The following is a 26134-nucleotide window of genomic DNA, read 5'->3' as shown; positions in this document are numbered from 1 at the left end:
GTAAAGCTTGAGGAGCACTCAGGAGAGGAAAAGGGGACCCGGGAGGGGCGGGAAGGAGACCAACGCCCAGATCTCAGGGTAGTCCCCTGGAGGCCCACTTTATTCCTTTACGGCGACAAAAGAGGAGGTGTAAGCTCATTCCTAGGGGCGGTGGGGAAAAATGGTAAACGCTGGGTCCCTAGGGTAAGGCCCGATGGAGGGGCGGGGCGGAGAAGAGAGGCCCGGGTGCGGGCAACAAGGAGGGAAAGGCGGCCAGTGCGATTGGAGGGAGAGAGGATGGGTAGCTGGGCCCGGGCGGTAGAGCATGCTTCCCCCAATCCCGGGGACCTGCAGGCACCAAGCCCTCAGGACCTACCTGCCAGATGCTCTGAGAGAGGAACCCTGGGCTCCCCGGGTCAGAACGTCAAGGCTCAGCGACAGAGCCCTCTGTAGCAACTAGCACTGCAAGGGGGCTGGAGGGCGCATGCGTCTGTCCGGCCGCTTCCTACACGTGGCCTGGAGGCAAGCCGGGACTACAACTCCCAGAATGCCGAGCGAAGCCTTGGGACCGAGCCTCTAACCCGAGCTGGTTAGTTTGGTGAGAAGTGCGTGGGGTGTCCTTTTTGCAGGGACTGCTGGACAAAAGGGCTAGCCATGTCGTCCTTGATTCGAAAGGTGATCAGCACGGCGAAAGCCCCAGCGGCCATTGGTCCCTACAGGTAACGTGACATGTGGGGGCGCGGGCGGATCCGGGGAGTGCGAGCTGCGGGGGGACTACGGGCTGGGGTCACTCCGGGTCAGAACCCGAGCGGGCCTTGGGATTCATCGGGGCAAACGCCATCTAACACGCGAGGAAACAGCTCGGGAAGCGGGCACAGCCAGCTGGGAGCAGCGGCGGGACTCGGAGCCTGTGCTTCCAGGGACTTCGTCCTAGCCTCGGGCTGTCTCGCGCCGGAGCTCAGCCTGCTTGGTGCCAGACTCCCCCTCTGGAAGTAGTCTAACCCTAATTTGTTTCTTTTTATTGATTTATTTATTTTTAACCGCTTTATCGAAATATAATTATCATGGTATAAAATTCACCTGTTTCAAGTCTACAATTCAGTGATTTTTACTGTGTTCACAAAATTGTGCAACCGTCAGCACTATCCAATTCCAGAACATTCTCATTACCCCAAAAAAGGAACTCCATATTCATTAGCAGTCACTCCTCCTCCCTCCTTCCCCAGCCTCTGGCAACCACTTACCCACTTTGTCTCTATGGATTTGCCTACTCTGAACATCTCTTATAAATGGATGTCTTAGTTATCTAGTGCTGTTATAACAGAAATACCACAAGCAGATGGGTTTAACAAATTTATTCTCTCACAGTCTAGGAGGCTAGAAGTCTGAATTCAGGGTGCCAGCTCCAGGGGAAGACTTTCTTTCTCTGTCAGCTCTGGAGGAAGGTCCTTGTCAGCCTTCCCCTGGTCTAGGAGCTTCTCAGTGCAGGGACCCAGGGCCCAAAGGACATGCTCCCCTCCTGGTCCTTCTTTGTGGTGTGAGGTCTCACCCCTGCCTGCTCCATCCCTCTTTTATACCTGAGAAGAGTTTGACTGAAAATACAGCCTAATCTGGTACTTAGTGTCTTGTCTCACTAACGTTATTGAGGTTAGAATTTATAACACATAGGAAGGTCACATCAGATCACAAAATGGAGGACAACCACACAATACTGGGAATCATGGCCTAACCAAGTTGACACATTTTGAGGGGACACAATTCATTCCGTAACAATGGAATCATACAATATGTAGCCTTTTGTGAATGACTTCTTTCACATAACATACAGCATTTGATCTGAGCCCTGGTGGCACAGTGATTAAAACACTTGGCTGCAAAGATTCTGCAGTTGGAACCCACCAGCTACTCCACAGGAGAAAGATGTGGCAGTCTGCTTCCATAAAGATAGAAGTGTCTTTTGATTTTAAGGAGTGAGTCCCATCCATAACAAATGTGGGTGTCTTTTCTGGAGAGAGCTGAGTTATTTTCACAACAGTGTTTAGCAAATAGAAATCCCTGTATATCTATGTAAGTCATCTTGTTGTGTGCCCACCAGTCGATTCTGACTCGTAGTGACCCCATAGGACAGAGTAGAACTGTCCCGTAGGGTTTCCTAGGATGTAATTTTTACAGGATAAGATCGCCAGGTCCTTTCTCCTCCTGAGCCCGCTGTGGGTTCCAACTGCCAACCTTTAGGTCAGCAGCCCAGCGCTTAACCATTGCACCACCAGGGCTCCTCACGTATGTCTTAGAACTCACTTTTTACAGCGTGTCTAGAATTGCATTATGATGCTTATGAATTCATTGCTTGTGCTCATTTCCCACAACAAAGATCATTATGTGTACTAAATATATGTATTTGTGTATAGCTAAATATATGTATACTGGCCAGAAAGTCTAGCTTGTGTGCATTTATTTCCACTTGTCAGAAGTGCTGTTGAATGAGAGGAAATAAAGAGGTTTTTCTTTTACTGTATTCTTTGGAAGCGAGAGAGGACATGGGTCTTGACTTTTTCTCTGGTATCCACACCGCCCAGCAGAGTGCCTTGCATGAAGTTGCTGCTCAATATATATTTGTTGAATGAATGTATACGTGCATAAATGAATGAGTCTGGCATGGCTATAATGCATATATTTAACAAGATAAGATTTATGCCAAGTATTTACTTTCTGACACAGCCTTGCCTATCCTTTGGATTTCCCTTATCAACTACAGTACCTGACACATAGTAAGTGCTTAGTAAAAACTGTATTCAATCACTATTATCCAGTTGAAATGCTGCTAATTTTCAATATTTTATGTTGAAGAGTAAACCACTCCCCAACCAACTAGTTATATCATGATAAAATTGAATGAACATTTTTAAGAACCATTTGGAAACAAGAGACCTGTTTAGCTGCTATGTGCATGGAGTTTGTAGTGAGTGCATTTTTTAAATAATCCTGGGTCCTGTCCAGGAAAAAATTCAAATGTGTTGAACTTTGAGTCCTGGGCATTGGGATGCATGAGGTGCTGTCACTAATTAACTAATGAACTGAGCACATTTCAGCAAGACTGCAGGTCAGAACCTTGAGAGATTTCAACATCACTTCACTATTGCATTGCTAACGTAGCACCTGATTATAAATTTTTGAAGTGATAGGCCCTGTGATGTAGATTATGACATGTAATAATTACTAGGATGATTCGAAAGTGGTGTTACCACCCTTTGTCTTGTGTAGAACAATGCACTTTTCACTTTTCTGGAGCCTCACAACTTGTCTATGGATAGTAGGACTCTTATGCTCAGGAAATACCAATTTGCCAACTGTCCAATTACTCTTTTTTTTTTTAATTATATAGCAAAAAAATTGCCAATTTAACCATTTTTGAGTGTATAATTCAGTAATATTAATTATATTCATGTTGTGCAACATCACCGTTTCCAAAAGTTTTCATCATCCCAAACAGAAGCTCAGTACTCCTTAAACAGTAACTCCTATTCCCCTAAGCCCTGGTAACCATTAATAATCTTCTGTCTCTATGCATTTGAGTATTCCACATACTTCACATAATGCAGTCATACAATATTTGCCCTTTTGTGTCTGGCTTATTTCACTTAGCGTGATGTTTTCGAGTCGCCTGTTTTGTTTACCCATTCATGTGTTGATGGACACTTGGGTTGTGTCTGCCTTTGGCCATTGTGAATAAGGCTGCAGTGAACATTGGCATATCAAATTCTGCGTACTTTGTCCAGCACATCTATTTACTAATCTGTAAGATAAGACTTCGCATAGCTCAGGTAGCCTCAGAGTTCTAGTACTTACTTTTAATATTCTGAGAATAAATGAGTCCCTTTTTATTTTAATAAAGTTTCAAATTATAATGCTTATGGACTTGAACTGTGTTGCAAACATGGGAAGACTTGAAGGTGCTTTGCAAAGGTCATAAACAGACTACTGGTTCTCCACAGGACACTTCAAAGAAACAGTGTTAGCTGATGTTACCATTCAGCCTGAGAAAAACTTAGAAACCAAGTTCAGCAGTTACCTATTTGTGGGCCAGGGTGGGAGGGTGAAGTAGTTGAGAAGAGTTTAAATGTATCTGCTTCAGCTTTCCAGAGCCCACACTATAAGCTAAAAAAAAAACAAACCAAACCCCTTGCCATCCAGTCGATTGCAACTCATTGTGACCCTATAGGACAGGATAGAACTGCCCCATAGGGTTTCCAAGGAGCGGCTGGTGGATTCAAACTGCCACGTTTTGGTTAACAGTCAAACACTTAGCCCCTGCACCACCAGGGCCCCATACACTAAAAGGTCTTGTTATTGACAATCCAAAATAAAACATCAACAGGTAGTTACTGTGTGCCCTCTATGTGCAAGGAATCACCTAGGCCCTACACAGATGCAAAGACATAGTAAGATACTGTGCTGCCCTCAAGGAGCTTAGTCTAAAATAGGGTAAGAACCCAAAACCCATTGCCAGCAAGTTGATTTTGACTCATAGTGACCCTATAGGACAGAGTAGAACTGCTGCATAGGTTTCCAAGACTGTCACCTTTACGGGAGCAGACTGCCACATCTTTATCCCATGAAGCAGCTGGTGGGTTCAAATCGCCGACGTTTTGGTTAGCTGCTGGGCCACCAGGGCTCCTAGAATAAGAACCACTGGACCACCAGGGCTCCCTAGAATAAGAACAGGACTAGCTATAACATAAGGCCAGATGCTGTACATAGTTATCATTTTCATAAAAAAGGTTCAACCAGAGGCCTTCTGGGACTCAGGAAAGAAAGGCTTAGTTACTTAGGGAAAATGAGATATGTGTGTGTATAATGTGTTCCATTGTAGTTTTGTTTATAATAGCAAATTATTGGAAACAACAGGGACAGATACATTAAAGTACATCCCTACAATGCATCCCCTAAAAATGAGGCCCCATACTACATGCAGCATGGAAAGAGCTCCCTGATATACTGTTAAGTGAAAAAAGTGAAATGTAGAAGAGTGTTTAATATTCCATATTTTGTGTAAAAGGGAAGAATATACACTCATCTTGATTCCCATGTGCGTGAAGAAACTGGAAGCATCTGTGAATGAGACCAATGGTTGTCTGGGGGCTGGAAACTGAGCAAATGGGGAACAAAATAGAAGACTTCACTGCGATTCTTTGTATCTTTTCTGGGGTTTTGAGCCCTAGGAATGTTCCACCTGGTCAGAAAATTAAATTATAAGGAAAAAAAAGATGTGGTTGAGAAGATCAGGACAACCCTCATGAAATAAAAAATAGGAAAGTTTAGAGCCTGTTGGAAAATTGAAAATACAGGGAACTGGATTTTTAAATAAGCATTCAAATATTAAATCTTCTGAATTAAGGACAACATTAAGACTTTTCTTTTTATCAACATCTGTAAAACGAAGAAGCATTCTTTATCCCAAAACTAATAAATTTCCTCCTTTCAGGTTGATTTTTTTGCCTTTTTTTCAGGTATCAATGCAGCATCGTCTTTTTTTTTTTGGTATAATTTTATACTAATTCTGAAATTTAGTATCTTTATTGCAGAAAAAGTCCAAAAGTACGCACTTGGCAGAAATGAAGTACTGTACCCTCACAAGTGGATCCTTACTTGACTCTTGAAAAACAAGTGACCAATCTCATCTGAGAATACTTATTTTACTTCTTTTCTTCTCTTTTCTTAGAGTGCTTCTTGGTACTGCATTTTGTTTGTTGGTTTTACAGCTTGGTTAAGATGTAATTTACATATAATAAAATTCACCCATTTTTAAGTGTTAGAGTCTCATGAGTTTTGGTATGTGTACAGAGTTGTGTATCCACTACCATGGTAACGTTTCAGAACACTTCCGTCACCCAGTAAAATTCCCGTATACCCCTCTGCAGCCTGTATTCATCCACCCCATCGGTAGCCCCAAGCAACCACTAAGCTGCTTTCTGCTGCTATAATTTTTCTTTTCTAGAACTTCAAATAAATAGGATCAAATAATGTGTGTAGTGGTTCATTTCCTTTTTATTGCTGAATAGTATTCCATTTGTGTGGATACACCACTTTTTTTTTTAAACCCATTCAACAGTTGATAATTGTTTAGGGTGTTTCCTTTTTTTTCTGCTATCATGAGTGATGCTGTTCTGACCATTCATGTAAAGTCTTGGTGTGAACATACGTTTTCATTTCTCTTGGATAGAAGTGTAGGAAAAAAATTGTTGGGTTGTAAGTTAAGTTTATATTTCTAAGAAACTGCCCAACTGTCCCCCAAAGTGGCTGTACTATTTTATATTCCACCAATAATGTATGATGGTTCCAGTGGCTGCACATGCTTGCTTGTGATTATCAGGGTATCTTACTGTATGCAGTGGTACTTTGCTGTGGTTTCAATTTGCATTTTCCTAATGGCTAAACAACAACAGTGACTAATAATGTTGAGCATCTTTCATGTGTTCCTTGGCTCTTCTTATATCTTTTTTTGTTTAACATCTGTTCAAATCATTGTCCTTTGTTAGATACGTTTTATAAATATTTTCTCCCAATCTGCGACTTCCCTTTTTACTTCCTTAGAGATGTCTTTTGGGTAAAAGTTTTTACTTTTAATGAAGTCCAATTTATCAGTTTTTGTCTTTTTTCTTTTACAGTTTGTGTTTTTTGTGTCCTATCTAAGAAATCTTTTGGCACTGAATTTCATATTTTTTATTTGACACTTGGTTTCTGTCATTACAGTCAAGCTGTGTTAATCGACAGGACAGTTTACATTTCGGGACAGATAGGTATGGACCCTTCAAGTGGACAGCTTGTGCCAGGAGGGGTGGTAGGAGAAACTAAACAAGTAAGTCATTTCCCACATTTGAACTTTCCTTTCATACAACTTTTTATTATTTTTTTTATTAAAAATTCACTGACAGATTTGTTTTATAGAGATTACCAGATAAATATGTTTTAGCTACATACTACTTGATTAAGACAGTTTTATATAAGTTGAGAGTTGAAAATTCGATGAGTCATTTAACAACCAAAAAGAAATTCCTTCTCTTTATGACTAAGGTGTCTGTAAACCTGAATTGTCAAAATCAGAGAACTTCTTGTCACTTCCACACAGGCTGGGAAATTTTCTTTTCAGAGCCACCGACCTGGAAAAACAAAACAAAAAATAGCGCCATAGAGCTCAAAGTCAGCATTTTTCAGAAAGAGAAAAATAGCAAAGATTGCACACAATATGTTTTTAAAATAGGAATGAGGAATATAATTCTATCCAATAAATGCCACAGGTAAACATACCCAAAAATAGAAAACAACCTAAATGCCCATCCATAAGGAGTTGGTTGAGTAAATTATACTAGATCCATTGGAAGGAATTGATATAAAAAGATCTCTAAGGTAAATTGTCCCATGGTAAAACCAAGATGCAGAATAGCAGGCACCATGTGCCACCGTGTGTCTGTGTCTGTGTGCTCAAAGATGTGTACGTTGATGTTGGTATAAGCATTGAGTGTCTCTGGAAATAGAAGAATCTAGGAACAGTGGTTGCCTCTGTGGGGTGAAACTGGAGAAGAGGGAGTGAGGGCAGGAGACATCTTTCATTGCGTGTGCTTTTGTAGCTTTTGCCACATAAATTAAGGAGAGGGTTAAAAAAAAAAATGTTTTTCCAAAGGCCATAGTGTCAAAGATATATACAATTTACAAATATTGTTTTTTAGAAAAAGAAAAAAGAGCCTGATAAATACTGCTTTAATAAGAAAACATTTTTTCAATGCCTACTAATTCATACTTATCCTTGAATTAAGATAGAGCTTAATGGACATTGGCTGAAAACAGCACATAGTTTGGCACCGAGGAAGGGACCTTTGACCAGTCCTTTCAATCACAGAAGGAGACAGGCTTCTCACTGTATTTCAGAAAGATTTATTACATCAAAGGAAAGCCAGGGAGCAACTCATCTGTATAGAGGCAGCCCAGAAAGAGTAGGCAGAATTTTTCTGCAGCAAAGCTATTTAAGAAGGCATCAGTAAAAGATGATTAACTGAATTTAATTAAAACTTGAATGTCGCATCAGTGCCTTAGACTAGTCTGGTGTGATTCACAGGCTCTTACAAATATTGGTGAAGTTCTGAAAGCTGCAGGCTGTGACTACAGTAATGGTGAGTTACCTGACGTTGCTTTACCTTTCTGTCTGGTATTTCTATGGTCTTTTGGAAGAACACATGGAATCCAATAATACGTTATGCCGTATCGTTATTGCTTCTTAGAGTTGTTGTTTTAGTGCTCTGGCAAATGACACCTTTAGTTCTCCTTTCCTTCTTATTTCAGTCCCATATTAATCACGAGAGTCACAGAACCAGATACTGTTTTTCTAAGTAATATTTCGGATTGGACCCAATAGCTAAACCTATTGATGACATATATATCTTCCAGTGGTGAAAACAACTGTGTTGCTGGCTGACATAAATGACTTCACTGCTGTAAATGAGATCTACCAACAGTGTAAGTAACTTGGTTTTACTCTTGTTTTTCATTTTAAAGAGAAACAAATCTGTTACTATCAATGAGTGCCTATGATGAATTAAGGGTGATAGAAGAGGCTAGAGAAATTGCAATAGTTCTGCCCTAAAAGAGCTAATTGTCTGGTAGAAGTATATAGTATGTCTCTGTGAAAAAGATCTGAGATGTTTCTATTGCATTTCTTAGAATAATGTAACTCTACAAATTCATTTTCGTGTGGTTTAACTTTGTTACACCCTTCTTAGGCTTTTTAAGCCCTCCTAGTAATTTTTTCACACATCGAACAAGATCAAAGTGTCAGAGTATGTGAATGTTTTCATTTGTTTTCCAGAAAGCAAAGTCATTTAGAAAAGTATTAAATATAAGAATCATACGACAAAGTATTTTCTGAAATATGAGCTTTTTTTATGTTGCTTATAACTAAGAACTCCATAGTCTATGAAGCACTTACCAGAGTCTTGCTTATGCAGTGTTGCGTAACAATACCATTATTTCTGAAAACTAAAATGAAATTTTTTTTGAAATTAAGTTTTCAAGAGTAATTTTCCTGCTAGAGCTGCTTACCAAGTTGCTGCTTTGCCCAAAGTAAGTACACTTTAAAAGGACTGAGAAGCAATTTTAATTTTCTACATGAACTAAGCACTGTGGAAGGAAATTTTTAAAAAGAAATTTTCTCTGCTTTCTAGGAGCTTAAAGTCTAAAATGAAACAGTTGATATTACACGCATGGGGAAAAAATTAAGATACTTTATAAGGCAATGCACACGTGGACGTAACAGAATCAGAGTACTTAAATTGTGAGGAAATGTAAAATAGCAGCTGTATTGTAGTAATGTTATTTAAAAAAAAAAAGTAGTAATGTTACTTAGGGACTATAAATTGGAGCCAGATTTGTGAGGTCTACAGTGAAAATTTTGTTTGACTGTTGTATAAGAAGAAATCCAGATCATTCATTAGAAAGGAGCCCTGGTTGTGCAGTGGTTAAGAGATTGGCTGCTAACCAAAACGTCAGCAGTTTGAATCCACCAGCCACTCCTTGGAAACTGTATGGGGCAGTTCTACTCTGTCCTTTTGGGTCACTGTGAGTTGGAAGCAATTCAACAGCAACAGGTTTGATTTTGGCTCCATTAGAGAAATAATGTCTAAACCAGTGGAATATTTCTCACTATTCTTTTGTTTTTGATATTCTAATCTAACTGGAAGCTGTTTTCCTGTGACTCTTAACAACACAGTATTCCCACCTACAAAGAAACAGCTCTTTGTGACTTCCATTTGTAATTTTCCACTGAAGAAAATTTATCTTCTAAGAGTGGCATTTTTATTCCTTTAATTGGTTGTTACTTGTAATGATCAATATCATCAAACTTATTAGGATATTGGGTATAGAAGAGCGAGCACTGGGCTTACGATCACATGACATTGATTTGAATCTCTGACATTTAGATTTGTGATCTGGGATGAGTTAATTAATTTCTCTAAACTTCAGTGATTAAGAGCTGCCAACTGGAAGGTCAGTGGTTCAAACCCACCAGCTGCTCCCCAGGAGAAAGATGTAGCAGTCTGCTTCCATGAAGATTACAGCCTTAGAAACCCTGTAGGGTAGTTCTACTATGTCCGATAGGGTGGCTATGAGTCAGAGTTGACTCAATGGCAGTGGGTTTGGTTTTTTGGTTTTTAAGCTTCAGTGTATCATTCTGTGGCTTGGAGGGTGGTGGGGGGCCACTTGTCTTTGCTGCTTTGAGAACCGTATGAGGTGGCATAGGTAAACATGTCTAGCATAGTACCTGGCCTATCATAGATTTTTAGTGAAAATTTCGTCCTCCTTTCCTTCTTTGAAAAGTTTTATGATAATAATGTTGTTTTACTGTTAGCTGTATGTTTTTAGTAGGTATTATGGAGCACTCTTAATTTGTAAAAACTGATCCAAACATTGTTTCATTATTTTCCTTACAGGGAAGCCGTGTTGAGATTGAGGCAATAGCTGTCCAAGGACCACTCTCACCAGCATTACTATAAATGGGTCCAATGTTGCTTAATCTGGAATTTTCATAACATTTTTAAATTAACATCTTAATTTTTACAACTGATGTTCAGAGTGTAATTTTGACCTAAATATCTGAAGATTATTATGGAAATTCCCTATAATGGGGAGCTTGAACATGAATTGAAGATTAGATGATGAATCCAGTTGCTGATGTTGTAAGTTACATTTATGCACGCTCACATCACTGAATGTGGAAGAAGGTTCACTCATTACGTAGTTACTCAAATAAATAAAAGTGAAGGGAAACAATATCTAGAAAAGATAAGCTACTCTTCCTGAGAAATAATAGAGCTCACCTAATCTGATTAAAAAAAAAAAAATCCCACTAATTTAATGCTGTGAAATATTTTTAGTTCTATAGGTGCTTCTGCTTCTACTTGAGTAAAATTATTCAAGTTGAATCCAGAGGCAAAGTAGAAGAAAGTGGACCAAAATTTTATAAAATAGGTAATATTTTTCTAATGGAAATAAAATAGATGTGCAAATTTTTCTTGGTGTCATTCCATCCATTTGTTTTTTTAACAGCTAGTGTGACATTTTATTTCATTGATAATACAAATTAAAGCCATTTAATGATGACAAAGAGAAGGATCTGCTGCAAAAGACCTCCTTAAAGCAAAGATGTCACTTTGAGGCCTAAGGTGCACCTGACCCAAGCCGTGGTATTTTCCGTTGCCTCATATGCATGCACAAGCTGGACAGTGAGTAAGGAAGACCAAGGAAGAATCGATGTCTTTAAATTATGGTATTAATGAAGAATATTCAGTATACCATGGACTGCTAGAAGAACGAACACATCTGTCTTGGGAGAAGCACTGCCAGAAAGCTCCTTAGAGGGAAGGATTGTGAGGGTTCATCTCATGTACTTTGGACATGTTATCAGGAAGAACCAGTGCCTGGAGAAGGACATCATGCTTGGTAAGATAGAGGGTCACCAAAAAAGAGGAAGACCCTTAAGGAGGTGGATTGACGCAGGGGATGCAACAGTGGGCTCAAACTTAGCTAGTATTGTGAAGATGGTACAGGACCAGGAGGTGTTTCATTCTGTTGTGCATGGGGTCGCAATGAGTCAACCAATTTAACAGCAGCTAGCAACAGTAACAAGAGAGAGAGCATCACTCAAAGCTTTACTTCTCGTCAGCGCTCCTACATATATACACCATAAATCTCAACAAACTCTTTCCTACGTAGACCTCTGATGAACTTGGGTATCATAGGAATTTTTAAGGGACCTAAAGTTTAAGAAGTATTGGATTGCACACATACTTTTTTTCTGGCCTTATTTTTGTCTAGTTTTTAAAAACACACACAAAATAATTCCTTAATCCCCACATTGCCCCTCAGTTGTCTGTTTTTCTCTGAACTCAAATTCCATCCCCTGCGTGGCTTCGTCCCATTGCCGTTCACTGTTTAAAAGTGAAAAGCAGATGACTTCCTCCCCTAGTCAGAGAAGCATCTGTTGAGATGCTTGTTTATTTTATACAATTGACCAGCTCATTAATGAGACACTTCTTTCTGCTTTTAATAATAAGATTCTTTCAGTTGCAAATTACAGAAACTCAAACTAGTATTAAAAGAAAAAAACAGGCATTAATAGGTTCACATAACAGGGAGGTCCAGAATACAGCTGGCTTTAGGCATGGTGGGTCCAAATAACTAGTGACTCCATCTGTCTCTTGTGGAGAGGCGGCTGCCTGCAGGCCCAGGCATAGGAGCTACCAGTGCACTAACCTCAGCAGAAATACAACTTCCTGATAGTTCTAGCAGGAGTCTCAGGGAAGCCTCTGATTGGTCCAGCTCAAGTGAGGGGCCCATACCTAATCAATCATCAAAGTAAAAAAAACCGAGTTGCCCTCGAGTTGATTCCAACTCATTGTAACCCTATAGGACAGAGTAGAACTGTCCCATAGGGTTTCCAAGGAGCAGCTGGAGGATTTGAACTGCTGACCTTTCGGTTAGCTGCCGAGCACTGAACCGCTGTGCCAGGAAATTAGATACTCTGGCTAGGCTGGGCCTAAGAGGCATCAAAAAATAAAACCTTGCCATCAAATCAATTTCAACTCATAGCAACTGTCATGGATTGAATTGTGTCCCCCCAAAATATTGCCAACTTGGTTAGGCCATGATTCCCAGTATTGTGTGGTTGTCCTCCATTTTGTGATTGTAATTTTATGTTAAAGAGGATTAGGGTGGAATTGTAACACCCTTACCCAGGCCACATCACTGATCCAATGTAAAATAAATTTCCATGGGGTGTGGCCTGCACCACCTTTTATCTCTCAAGAGTTAAAGGGAAGTGAGCAGAGAACAAGGACCTCATACCACCAAGAAAGCAGTGCCAGGAGCAGAGCACGTCCTTTGGGCCCAGCGTCTCTGCATGGAGAAGCTCCTAGTCCAGGGGAAGATTGATGAGAAGGCCAACAGACAGAGAAAGCCTTCCCCTGGAGCCGATGCCCTGAATTTGGAATTTTGGCCAACTTTACTGTGAGGAAATACACTTCTCTTTGTTAAAGCCATCCACTTGTGGTATTTCTGTTATAGCAGCACTAGATGACTAAGACAGTGACCCTATAGGACTGAGTAGAACTGCCCCATAGTGTTTCCAAGGAGCAGCTGGTAGATTCAAACTGCTGACCTTTGGTTAGCAGCGAGCTCTTAACCACTGCTCTCCCAGCACTCCGTAAGAGGCATAGCTGCAGATAAATCATGACTTCAGGTTCAAACCCTAGAATGGAAGAGGTGGAAACAAGATGCTGGTACCTAAGTTAACTTGGCAGTGGCTGGGTTGGGATTTTGAGTCTTCTATCCACACTGAAAATGAATCACTAGATTTTGTTAAATGTGAAAAGGACACTTTACATGCTGGCCTTTGAAACACGCTTACAGAAAGAGCAATCTCTTTGAAGTGTGTTAAATAAGCGATCTAAAAAGAGTCCCCAACAGGAGCCATTCCCGAAGACTACTCATCACACATGGAAGGGACTGGACAATGGGCTGAAGAGAGATGCTGATGAAGAGTGAGCTACTTGTATCAGGTGGACACTTGAGACTATATTGGCATCTCCTGTCTGGAGGGGAGATGGGAGGGTAGAGAGGGTTAGAAACTGGCAAAATGGTCACGAAAAGGAGAGACTGGAAGAAGGGAGCGGGCTGATTCGGGGAGAGTAAATGGGAGTATGTAGTAAGGTGTATATAAGCTTATATGTGACAGACTGAATTAATAAACTTCCACTTAAAGCACAATAAAAATTATTTTTAATAAATAAAAATAAAAAGAGCCCCCATATTTCTTTGCTGTTGTCATATTCATTATCTTTGACAGGGTGAGTCCGAAATTAATTTGCACATTTCTGAAATGACAATTAAGATTAAGAAAAGTACACGAAGAAAGGCTTTCAAACACTTTATTGGTTCTGATAGCATATTTACTCAATCAAAAGTACACATGTTGAACCAGCAGTGCAAAACAATTTTTTTAAAAATTTAGATCATATTTTCCCTTACAGCCAATTATATCTAGGTCTAGAGGAAATTACCATGATTGTATAAGAAAAAAGAGCATTCATCATCAATAAATATTTGCAGAATTCCAAATATGTATAAGGCCCTGTAAGCAGAAATGATGTTAATTTTACCAAAAAACATTTTTTAATAACTCTAATATCCAGATAACTTGAACCTAATCCATAGGGATCCACTAAGTAATTACTAATGAAATCAACTATTAGTTTGTTCTCCCATGATGATGGTTGGAAAAGTCAGCTTTGTCCCCTGTGACAGCTTAGTGAGGTGGTGGGGCTGAACGCCCTCCTCAAACCAAAGCCACCTGACAACAGTACAGCTGCTATGGAAAGCTTCTTGTAACTGAGTAATTTTTTTAAAAAGTGTTTGGAGCCACGTCCACATAATTCAATATAACACATTATTTCTCATAAATTTGTATAATAGCATGAATGAGCTTTCGCTACAGCTACTTTCATTAACAAGAAATTTCAGCATAACACAGTGTATAAAGAAAATGTTCTACATTCTACTTTGGTGAGTAGCATCTGGGGTCTTAAAAGTTTGTGAGTGGCCATCTAAGATACTCACTGGTCTCAGCCCATTTGGAGCAAGGGAGAATGAAGAAAACTAAAGACACAAGGAAAAGATTAATCCAAAGGACTAATGGGCCACAACTACCACGGTCTCCACAAGACAGAGTCCAGCACAACTACGTGGTGCCTGGCTACCACCACCGACTTGCTCTGACAGGGACCACAATAGAGGGTTCTGGACAGAGCTGGAGAAAAATATAGAACAAAATTCTAACTCACAAAAAGAGACCAGACTTACTAGTTGATAGAGACTGGAGAAACCCCAAGAGTATGGCCTCTGGACACCCTTTCAGCTCAGTGATGAGGTCACTCCTGAGGTACACCCTTCAGCCAAAGATTAAAAAAAAAAAACAAAGACTAGACAGGCCCATAAAACAAAGCGAGACTAATGGGGCACACCAGTCTAGGGGCAGGGACGAGAAGGCAGGAGGGGGCAGGAAAGCTGGTAATAAAGCTGGTAATAGGGAACCCAAGGTTGAGAAGGGAGAGTGTTGACATGTCATGGGGTTGATAGCCAGTGTCACAAAACAATATGTATACTGACTGTTTAATGAGAAGCTGATTTGTTCTGTAAACCTTAACCTAAAAAAAAATTGAGAACTATATTTTACGAGGAAAAAAAAAGCCCATTTCAAAACAAAATTAGTATCCCTAATTGGTTCCTTATAACTATTTTTCAGTGAACCAGTGAGGCTGAAGATCTCTCAGTCCACCATTGTGGATGGAAGTGGCATGTTTATCAATGTCAGCAGCGCATTATTAGAAAGGGTAATTTAGATTAACGTAATATAGGTTGGCCCTTCTTCCACCTTCGAAAGTTACTAAACCCTGGCTTTGATATCTGGAGACTTCTTTCATTTCATTAGTTTCAGAAAAAAATGATACGGTTGTTAGCTTTCAACATATTTCTTAGATATTTTCCAATAAATTTGCTGAGTGGTGTCACTAAAGTAAAGCTGAAGGTCTCTAATTTGACTTTATATGTATTAGTAATGCGAGGGGGTTCCCTAACTTTTGTTGATAGTAACGAGAACTGAAAAGAAAATTTCCACACCTGTCAGCTGCTCTGTAGGATCATACTGATTGTTCTCTGCACCTAACACCTTGAGATTATAACCAAACACTCATTAACTTCATAAGCTCCGTGGAAGTAGGAGCTGACACAGTTTTAGATTAAGTGACATCTTATAATTAAATGCTTTCAGCTTTTAAGACACAGCCATGCCTTGGTATTTGGTGTGGAGGAGACGAGGAGCGGAGGCGGGCCATTCTCCCCTTACTTTACAAACGTGTGTGGGCCACAGGGATGGCTTTATGATATTCACATTGCTGGTCTTTGTGAGACTGAATTCAGAATTGGGTCACCAACTATCCTTATAAAAAATGGAATGTTTGCAAATCTCTAACAAGCAATTCTATTTTCCCAAAAAGGACATAAGTAAACCCGATTAGAGTTATTTGATCATGATCCTAGAGCATTCTTTGGTTCATTAAATGTGGGAAAAACATTTGCCTTTAAAAGCAATTCTGAATTCAAGGCCAAATTTGAAATAACGCATTTGTTGTGTGATGTGGGTGTTTTGGGAAACCCTGGTGGCATAGTGGTTAAGTGCTACGACTGCTAACCAAAGGGTCAGCAGTTCAAATCCGCCAGGCGCTCCTTGGAGACTCTATGGGACAGTTCTACTCTGTCCTATAAGGTTGCTAGGAGTCCGAATCGACTTGACAGCACTGGGTTTGGTTTTTTTGGGGTGGGTGTTTTGATTGCTCAAAGCTATTAGCTATGCGAGGGTCTCTGACTCCAAAGTCTAACTGGAAAAAGCAATAAGGTCACAGATTAACCACACACTTCCTATCCTGTGGGTGCCCGAGGTGGTCGGGTACAGAGCACCTCTGGCCAAGGGTTTTGGAGTCTGGTCTGGGTAGTTTCTAGATTTGCAACTTGCGCCCTCTGCTGGTAAGTGCATATGTTCATTATCTAGTGGGGATGCCAGTTGAGAAAGGACTTGTTCCACCATTTCCCTTCCAATTAGATATAGAAAATAGTGATATTATCTTAATTAATAGAACTTAAACTGGGCTACAAAGTGGCTGTATAGAACCCCAGGGATAGAAAATCCAGCCCTAATGGAAGTTTTTCTTTAAATTTATTATGAAAAGTCTATGCCTTTTGCGGCCTGGGGACTTAGGATCAGAATGCATTTTGCTATGTTGTCTATCACTTTTAGGCAAAAGAAAAAAATTTAACACAGGAAAGGGTAGACTAATGGTTTTTACATGCACTTTTCACAATGCAAGTGCTCTGTAAACTCACGTATGTTTTTAAAATGTAGGTAAGTAAATATACACACAAGCCCAAAACCCACTGCTGTCGAGTCAATTCCGACTCATAGCGACCCTATAGGGTTTCCAAAGCTGTAAATATTTATGGAAGCATACTGCCACATCTTTTGCAGTTGCTGATGGGTTCGAACCGCCAACCTTAGGGTTAGCAGTCAAGCCCTTTAGCCACTGCACCACCTGGGCTTCTTGAAAAATACACATAGCACAAATATAACCTAACCTAACCAAATGCCGTGGAGTCGATTCCGACTCATAGCAACCCTATAGAAGAGGGTAGAACTGCCCCATAGAGTTTCCAAGGAACACCTGGTGGATTTGAACTGCTGACCTTTTCGTTAGCAGATATAGCTCTTAACCACTATGCCACTACGGTTTCCAGCATATACATAGAACCTGGCACATACATAGACCTTTTTCTTTGGAAATATGTACACAACAAACTTTATTATCTTTTGATAGAGGGACTAAAGGATATGGGAAGGAGAACTTCACTGCCCATTTTATACCTTTTTTTATCATTTGAGTTTTACTACAGGTATTTATTGCATTCATTTTGCTAAAAAAAAAAAAAAAACTAATAAACAGATTTAGATGCAGTGACCATGGAATATTTAAATTTTCTTCTTCATAGTTTCTTAGTCAAAAAACATTAATATCTAAAAGAATAAAAGGCAAAGTTTCTAAAATGTCCACATCAGAGGTTAAACACAAAAGCATAGAAAATACCAGAAGTTTACATAAATTCCCAAAATTTTCTGAGAATAAATTATTTTAGTCATTAGTTGAAAATAATGGGATACATAAACAATTTGGAAAACTTTTACATTGGAGATGTATAGTGCTTTTTGAGAAAGTTCTTTTAAGAATGAATTCTGAATAGATCCTTTTAACATGGTAGAGGTGTTTTTAAAGGATAATCTAGCCACTGAAGAATGGACCAGTATGCCTATTAAATAAATTTATCCTACTATTTCAATGCTTGATAAATAAAGGACAATTCCACTTTTTAAGGTGATCATTCATATTTTACACTAAGCCCAGACATCTTCTACTTATTCTCTGTATAAAAATATCTTTCTGTCAGGAAAAGAAACTTTGGACAGAAAAATGTAGCTTGAAAGGTAAATTATATCTGTTCCTGATTTATATAACTTTATGACAAAAAAGATTGCTGTTTTGGGGACTACACTACAGTGTATCATTGAGCTGGAGCAGTCTTGGCATGAAATAATGGATTTTCTTCCAATTCCCAGAGAGGGCTGCGATAGCGTTCCACAAATTCACATTTTAAAATGTTTTCTTTTTTAATGAATTAAATGTAGGTAGGAACTCTTGGTGTTTATTATCCATTGGTTCAGCCAACAAATATTTATTGAGCACCTACTATATTCCATTAAAGGAGCTAAATCCTGAATCCAAAGGTACATAAAACATGGTCCTTGCTCTCAAAGAACTCACAATCCAGTTTCTTTCCTTTGCAGAAAGGATGACATCATTTACTCAAGCAACTCCTCTTGTGGTCTTCCTCAATACTTTAAAGTCAGAAACATAAACTAGTATTAAAATAAAAATAAAGATGTTATACTCTTCCCTGTATGCTATCTCCTGGTCATCTTAGCAGTTGTAGGTCATCTTAGTAGTCATTTGAATACAGTCGCCTAAAAATATATACTTACAAATAAAAAGAAGCCCAATATTTCCAGAATATTCTACCCTGATACGCATAACACAAGGCACTAAATGGTGGACAAGTTAGCTGTTATTATTATTCATATGCAATCATTTACCAAAATCCCTTGGCAATTTTGCAACAATTATTGAAAAATGACTTTCTGTGGTGCATCATTTTAACACTAATAAAATACTGCAAATGCTTTTTTACAATCTTGATTCCTTAGCAGTTTCCCACCTTTAAAGCCTAATCATAAATGGCAGTCATCTAAAACAGAACAGGAACCAAGAATGAGATTCTACATAGGCAACGTATCTAGGTTTTAATTACTCTGAAATACATTTAAAAGTCAATGAACTTAGAATATTTTGTAATATTTGCCAAAACAGCAGTTGAAACACCTCGCATGATTGTAAAATCAACAGCTGATTCAAAATGGCACATGGAAAATGTGTAGCCTTTAATTGTTGAAAAATGCCTGATCTTCCAACAGCACCAGTGTTTGCTTTCCTTTAAAAAGGATTGTGTTAACCTATTTAATGCACCATGATGTGCTGGATGAAAAAAGATCTATGGTAGTAGATAGACTTAAAGAAAGAAATTAAGCCGCATACTTTCTAAGGTTTTTTCCAGCTCTAAATTCTATGATAGAACAGATACTCTGTTGTTGTCGTTCATTCGTATTCCATTTTTGTTAAGCCTGTGTGACTTTACTATTGTGAGTTGCCTAACTCTTTTCTCTAGCCACTTGTACCTCAAGGTTTATACTTCTTAAATTCTCATTTTCTATATCGAATGGGCCCACTGCCACAATGAAGAGAGTCCCCTGGCACTCCTAAATAATCACATATCTTAGTTTTCATTGGCTCTGGATAACGTAAATTTAAACGTATAACTATTCTAGGTAGCAAAGAAAACTGTTCATGGCTTAGAAGTCTTATGGAACAAAGTATACCAAGAACATAATAACATTATCCTCATGGTTCCAATAGTTTATCTATAACAACACCCCTTGCACAAAATATGTAGACGCTGAAAGGTAAGACCTATAACCACAAGCTTCACTGCCATTGTCTTCTCTGTTATAAAATGCTGTGCCTGTTCACCCTTCTATCACCATCTATGTGGCTGCTGAAGGGTCCACAGCTTCTCCTGTTTCTTCTACTTTTGTTTCAGCTCCTTCACTTATTTTGTCATTCTCCATCTCGGTTTCAACCTTTTCTCCGGTTTCACCTGGAAAAGTAAAAAAAGGAGACATTCATTTAGCAGTAAAAATAAAGTACCCACAGTTTGCTTCCAGTGGGGCAGTTCTTGCTCTTTAGGTCTAAACAGTAAGTTTCTCTGGTGATGTCATGAAAGGTGGTAAATGAGATGGCTGTGATAACTTCCCTGGTTCTCTCAGATCCTCTGAATGGCCAATGTTGAGTCCTCAACCTCTCTGAGTCATGGCATTCTCTTGCACAAAACCAGGATACACAATGACCCAAGAAATGACGGTAGAACGTACTACAAATAGAAAACTCCATTTATATCTAAAGAAAAAGGTGGTCCAGGGTGCCCAGTGACCTGTATTGTTTGGCCATTATGGTGTTTAAAGAAAACAATAGTGAGTGTTTAAAGACTGCGAACATTTAAAAGTCTGTACATCATACATACAAATCTGTTTCCTTGAGAAGTCAGTTTTGGCAACACTGGCTCCCATTTGCATATGGGAACAATCTTCTGAGACCAAGAAGCAGCTCCCTCTTATGTCAGGGCTGTGCTCTCCTGCCCATCATGGCCTCTCAGGGCTCCCTATGGTATTACATGTGCCCCTCACTTCACTCGTTTTTATTATCCTAGTTCCTAAAGAAAGTTCCTGGATAGCAAAAACAGTTAAGGACTTGACCACTAGCCAAAAGGTTGGTGGTTCAAATCCACCCAGAGGAGCTGCAGAAGACAGGCCTAGCAATCTGCTTCCAAAAGGTCACAGCCTTGAAAACCCTATGGAGCAGTTCTACTCTGCACACTTGGGGTTGTCATGAGTCAGGGCCAACTTGATGGCAACCGTTTAGTTCCCTAAAGACTTTTGAGTTTGCCAAACATTTTTAGGTGCTTCTCCCTTGTTGTTTCCAGAGCACTTTATTTTAAAAAACTTATCTCAATAGATTAAGGCAATTTTAAATTCTGCCTTCGCTCAACAGGTTGTGAGCCCCTTGAGAGCAGGAGCCATCTCTTATTCATTCTGCACCCCCAGCACCTAGCATGTGGTTAGGCACTCAAAAGACACTGAGCTAATGAATAAAAGAATTGAGAAACAGATGGGAAACTCAATTATATTGTACTGTGAGCTAATATTTACCAAAACGTAAATCCTGCCCCAGAAGAAAATGGTATTTTTTCATTATAACTCCAATAAAGATCAGTAAAAAATTCCATTTGTTTTACGCTGGTAAGATATATTTAAAAATAAAAAATACCATATGCCAAGACACAATACATTTTTTCTACTCCTCTCTTAAAGATAAAAAGACTATAGGAGAGTCCAGAAATAAACCCACAACATCTATGGTCAACTGATTTTTGACAAGAGTGCTGAAACCATTTGACAGGAAAAGAAGAGCCTTTTCAATAGATGGTGCTGGGAAAACTGGATTTCCACATGCAGAAAAACAAAAGAGTATTCATGCTTCACACCATACACAAAAACAAATTCAAAATGCATTAAGGACCTAAATGAGAAAGCTAAAACCATAAAATTCTTAGAAGGACAAACAGAGGCAATGCTGTCAGGCCTAGCTTTCAACAATGGATTATCTATTAACAGTGACAAAAACACAAACAGTAAAGGACAAAATAAATAAATAAATGGAACCCCATAAAAATTAAAAACTTTTGTCCATCAAAAGATTCTACCAAAAAAGTGAAAAGACAAGCTACAGATTGGGAGAATATCTTTGGAAACTGTATATCCAATAAGAATCTAATATGAAATGTTGACAATTTAACAACAAAAAAACAAATAACCCAATCATAAAATGGGCAAAGACTCGAATAGACATTTCACCAACGAGTATACTTAAATGGCCACCAAACACATGAAAAGATGCTCAGTGTCTTAGGCATTAGAGAGATGCAAACCAAAGTGACATTGAGACACCATTTCACTCCCATTAGGATAGCTAAGATTAAAAACAAAAACAGAAAGTCACAAATGTTAGTGAGGATATGGGAAAATTGGAACCCTTATCCACTGCCAGTGGGAATGTAAAATGGTACAGCCATGGTGGAAAACAGTGTGGTGGGTCCTCAAAAAACTAAAAATAGAACTACTATATGACCCAGCAATTCCACTCCTCCGTAAATACCAAAAATACTTGAAAGCAGAGACTCAAAAAGAGATTTGTACCAATATTCACTGCAGCACTATTCACAATAGCCAAAAGGTGGAAACAACTTTAATGCCCATCAACAGATGAATGGATAAACAAAATGTGGTTCAAACATACAATCAAATAACTACTCTGCCAGTAGGAGGAATGAAGTCTTGATACATGCTATAGTACGGATGGAACCTGAAGACATTATGCTGAGTGAAATAAGACAATCATATAAGGATAAATATTATATGACCTTGCTTATATAAAGACAAGAAAAGGCAAATGTACAGAGACCAAAGTTTACTAGGAGCTACAAGGGGTGAGGGGGAGGGGTAAAGGGAGGCTTAACTGTGATGAAAAATCACATTGATTAAGAGTAGGGTTGCACAGCCAATTATTGTAACTGCTGTCAATAAGTTGTATATCTGTAAAAGTTGAATTAGCAAACGTTGTGTGATAAATACCTTTACAACATCGACAAAAAATAAAGAGCAGCTGCTGAGGCTGCTTATGTACAACCAAACACCTTATAGGATTTGGCTCCTTGGTGTAGAGGTTTAGGGTCATGGTTTCACACACAGGACATCCCAGTTAATTTGGCCTAATAACTTGTGTAGCGCTTCTGCTCTACCTCCTAATTTGTTGCACAGGGCCTGGACTCCTGAAACTTGCAAGCAGCATTCTCAGGCATAACAATTGATTTCTATTCACCTGGAGCAAGAGAGGAAGAAGAAGAGTCAGGAATAGAAGAAGGATATGGAATATGTGGCTATTGCCTCCATGAACAACTGCCTCCTTTGCTGTGAGACCAGAAGAACTGGATGCTCCCCGCTACCGTTACTGAACATTTTGATTAAAGATTTTGTAGAAGAATCCTGATCAAAAGAGGGAAAATGCAAAACAGAATTTCAAATTCTCATGGAGCTATGGAAGGTGGATAATCCTCTGAAAGTATTACCCTGAGATAATCTTTAAACCTTAAGCCAAAAATATCCCCTGAAATCACCTTAAAATCGAACAATAAACCAAAACAAACCCATTGCCTTCGAGTTGATTCTGACTCATAGCAGCCCTACAGGACAGAGTAGAACCGCCCCATAGGGTTTCCAAGGAGTCGCTGGTGGATTTAAACTGCCGATCTTTTGGTTAGCAGCTGAGCTATTAACTGCTGCACCACCAGGACTCCAAAACCAAACCACAGTTTAGCTTAACTACTAACAAAGGCCTGCCTTGAGCATTGTGCTCTTGTGAGAACTACCGATATGTATATTTATGGGATCAAAATGACAACAGCAGCTCGAAAGATTAGATAGGAACCTTAGGGAGCAGTGAATTTATGTTAATGAGAGAGAAACAGCTCAGAAAAGGAGGGTGAGAATGGTTGCACAACTAGAAGAATGTAATCAGCGTCACTAAACTGCACCTGTAGAAACTGTTGAATTGGAATATGCTTTGCTGTGTATATTCTCAACAACAAAATAAATAAAATTTAGAGAAAAATAAAAAAGATTGTAGGAGGGTAGGAATCAGACAGACAGTCCTTTCCTAAGGATAAGATTAGCAAAGGTGAAAATTAAACTCTAAGATCCATTATCTGTGCATTCTTTTATTGAAAGGTCAATTCTGCTACCCATTTATTCACCTTGACTTTGGTATGCTCATACTATACATGTGGCTTGATGAAGAAGGAACTGGGAAAAATCTAGAAATTTTAACATGTTGCCTCCACTATTTGATTCTACTTAACAGTCAAGCTCTTGGATATAGACTACGCTTTAGAAAATTTTTGCTGGAAAGCTGAACTGAGAATTGACAGAACATTCATTTCCCATAAATAGAAGCCTTCTTGGTTTGGGTCAAACGAACTCAACTGCCTAATACAGGGACTCCAATGAGCCATCGCCATCCCCAGAGCTGTGCCGATGGAGTTCATCTAAACATTCTGAATTTTTAACAACTTTTACCTTCAATGTGTTGGTCCTCTTCATTAGTGTCAACTTCACTGACCATTTCCACAGTCGCCTCTGGCTCTACAATTCCTGCTGGATGCTCCAAGCTTCCAGCTATTCCCTCTGGTTGGATCTGTTCCATGCTTCCAAGAACTTCAGGAGCTTTATGGAGGGTATCATTTTTTACAGCTGTTTCCACAAGAGGACTTCTATCCGATATTTCTGATGTTTCATTCTTTTTGGGAATTGTTGGTAGAAGGTGAGACTGTTCATCTTTTTCCCCTTTTTCTTGAAGTTGCTGCTCTTCAGCTATTTCCCCAAGCTGACTTCCCTCCAATATTTCTGAAGATTCATTCTCTCTGGGAACTATTTCTGGAATCTGGGGCTGGTCATCCTTCTCTGCTATTTCTTGAGCTTGTAGCTCTCCAACAGTTTCCAGAGGATGAATTTTCTCAGATGTTCCTAGAGGTTTCATCTCTTCAGCAGTTTGTGGATTCTCAGTACCTTCCACTGTTCCAGGAGGAGCCTTCTCCCCTACCTTCCTCAAAGGCTGACCCTCGTCTTCTGTTCCTAAAAGTTTAGTCTCAGTCTTTCCTTTCAAAGGCTGAGTTGCTGTCGCTGCTTCCACATCTTTCTTCTTTTCTTCTGTTGCTGGGGTATCATCTTTGCCACCCAGTTGAGGTGGCCCAGAGTCCTGAGGTCCCTCTAGAAGCTGAGACTTCTCTGTGGATCCTGGCTGATCTAATTCCTTTCCTGTGGACCCTGGTCGATCAGCTACATCATTTCCTGTGGAGGCCAGGGGGTGTTCAGAGGGGGATTTAACGCCATTAGCTGTAGACCTTGCTGAGATCTGGAGCTTCTCCAATGGAGGAAGGCTTTCCCTTTGAGCATTTTCATAAAAAGTGGATTCTTTTCCCATTTTATGTGGTTTAGGTTGGGCAAAGCAGGATTCACTCTCTTCTGTGGTTGGAGAAGACTCATTTGAAGTTACTTTTTGATCATTCATTTAAAAAGAAAAAGAGAAAACACAAATTATTGTTTGGTTTGTGTTATAGATTGAATCGTGTTCCCCCAAAATGCGTGTCAACTGGGCTAGGCCATGATTCCTAATATTGTGTGATTGTTCACCAATTTGACATCTGATGTGATTTTCCTAGGTTTTGTAAATCCTACCTCTATGGTGTTAATGAGGCAGGATTAAAGGCAGTTATGTTAATGAGGCAGGACTCAATCTACAAGATTAGATTGTGTCTTAAGTCAATCTCTTTTGAGATATGAAAGAAAGAAGCAAGCAGGGAGACAGGAGGCCTCATACCACCAAGAAAGCAATGCTGGGAGCAGAGCGCATCCTTTGGACCCGGGGTTCCTGTGCTGGGAAGCTCCTAGATCAGGGAAAGATTGATGACAAGGACCTTCCTCCAGAGCTAACAGAGAGATAAACCTTCCCCTCGGAGCTGGTGCCCTGGATTTGGACTTCTAGCCTCCTAGACTGTGAGAGAATAAATTTCTCTTTGTTAAAGCCATCCACTTGTGGTATTTCTGTCATAGCAGCGCTAGATAACTAAGACAGTTTGTATCTTGAGAAAGTGAATTGGTGTTTAAAAAAGTAGGTTTAATAGTTCAAGACAGTCCCAGGTGCAATTGTGTACAGAAGGGTTATACCATGACCCCTATGCTCTTCAAGTCCCTTTCACTGTCTTCAGCTCAAAAGCCTCCTCTTAAACTTTGAGGCATTCTAAAACCAGTTTTCTCTTATTTGCTCTTTGTGTACCTTCTCAGAGCTCCTGTCCCATATTCTGATTTAGTACATTTCATTTTGTTTTCTCATGTTCTGTTTTCTGTCTCACCCTTTCTCCTCTCTCAACTTAATAGAAGATTTCATGGTATTTGGTCCTTGGGCTGTTAGAGGTCTTATTTTCCTTTTGAAGCAGAATGGCCATCAGTGAAAGGAAAAGGTCCCAGGGCACAGAAGCCCTTGTAGGTAAAGGCTAAGATGTCTGGAAAGGAAAGCATCAAGGACAGTTCAGTCTGAGTTTCACTTTGGGGACACAGTGGGGAGAGAACTCAAGAGAGAGTTGGGAAACAAGCATTTTAATTCTGGCTCTTCCTCTAACTGTGTGACTTTAGGAACTTATCTCACAATCATTTCACCTGTAAGATGGCGGT

At 39.5% G+C, this 26134-nt stretch overlaps 3 protein-coding genes across 5 annotated transcripts in view; 1 reads left to right on the top strand and 2 right to left on the bottom strand.

Moving 5' to 3' along the window:
• POP1 (POP1 homolog, ribonuclease P/MRP subunit) overlaps positions 1–547 on the bottom strand; it is a 30437-nt gene extending 29890 nt beyond the window's left edge. For all 3 annotated transcript variants that reach the window (XM_003408409.4, XM_064267930.1, XM_064267931.1), the window contains exon 1: positions 356–547. The gene's annotated coding sequence lies outside the window, so the exon portion shown is untranslated. The remainder of the gene's footprint in view (positions 1–355) is intronic.
• On the top strand, positions 519–11037 carry RIDA (reactive intermediate imine deaminase A homolog). Its single transcript, XM_003408257.4, has 6 exons — positions 519–698; positions 6730–6835; positions 8090–8144; positions 8419–8487; positions 9035–9090; positions 10458–11037. The coding sequence occupies exons 1-6, from the start codon at positions 634–636 to the stop codon at positions 10518–10520; spliced, it is 414 nt and encodes a 137-aa protein (XP_003408305.1). The 5' UTR covers positions 519–633; the 3' UTR covers positions 10521–11037.
• An 8548-nt stretch (positions 11038–19585) lies between these two features.
• Positions 19586–25028, bottom strand: ERICH5 (glutamate rich 5). Its single transcript, XM_003408256.3, has 2 exons — positions 23984–25028; positions 19586–19893 (listed from the first exon to the last, which is right to left on the bottom strand). Exons 1-2 carry the CDS (start codon positions 24972–24974, stop codon positions 19781–19783), a joined length of 1104 nt encoding a protein of 367 aa, XP_003408304.2. The 5' UTR covers positions 24975–25028; the 3' UTR covers positions 19586–19780.
• Between the last annotated feature and the right edge of the window lie 1106 nt (positions 25029–26134).

Source organism: Loxodonta africana, chromosome 14 (assembly GCF_030014295.1).
Source record: "Loxodonta africana isolate mLoxAfr1 chromosome 14, mLoxAfr1.hap2, whole genome shotgun sequence".
Classification (NCBI taxonomy): Eukaryota; Metazoa; Chordata; class Mammalia; order Proboscidea; family Elephantidae; genus Loxodonta; species Loxodonta africana.
The sequence above is the reverse complement of the archived record's forward strand: the minus strand, read 5'-3'. Positions and strand labels throughout refer to the sequence as shown.

What these genes read in the sequence shown, in the direction of transcription:
- ERICH5 (XM_003408256.3), bottom strand. Translation starts at nt 24,974, where the DNA reads ATGAATGATCAAAAAGTAACTTCAAATGAGTCTTCTCCAACCACAGAA. An exon ending in AGAGGACCAACACATTGAAG is followed by an intron (nt 19,894 to 23,983) that starts GTAAAAGTTGTT and finishes TTACTTTTCCAG; the next exon opens with GTGAAACCGGAGAAAAGGTT.
- RIDA (XM_003408257.4), top strand. Translation starts at nt 634, where the DNA reads ATGTCGTCCTTGATTCGAAAGGTGATCAGCACGGCGAAAGCCCCAGCG. An exon ending in TGGTAGGAGAAACTAAACAA is followed by an intron (nt 6,836 to 8,089) that starts GTAAGTCATTTC and finishes TGTGATTCACAG; the next exon opens with GCTCTTACAAATATTGGTGA. An exon ending in AAGTTGCTGCTTTGCCCAAA is followed by an intron (nt 9,091 to 10,457) that starts GTAAGTACACTT and finishes TTTTCCTTACAG; the next exon opens with GGAAGCCGTGTTGAGATTGA.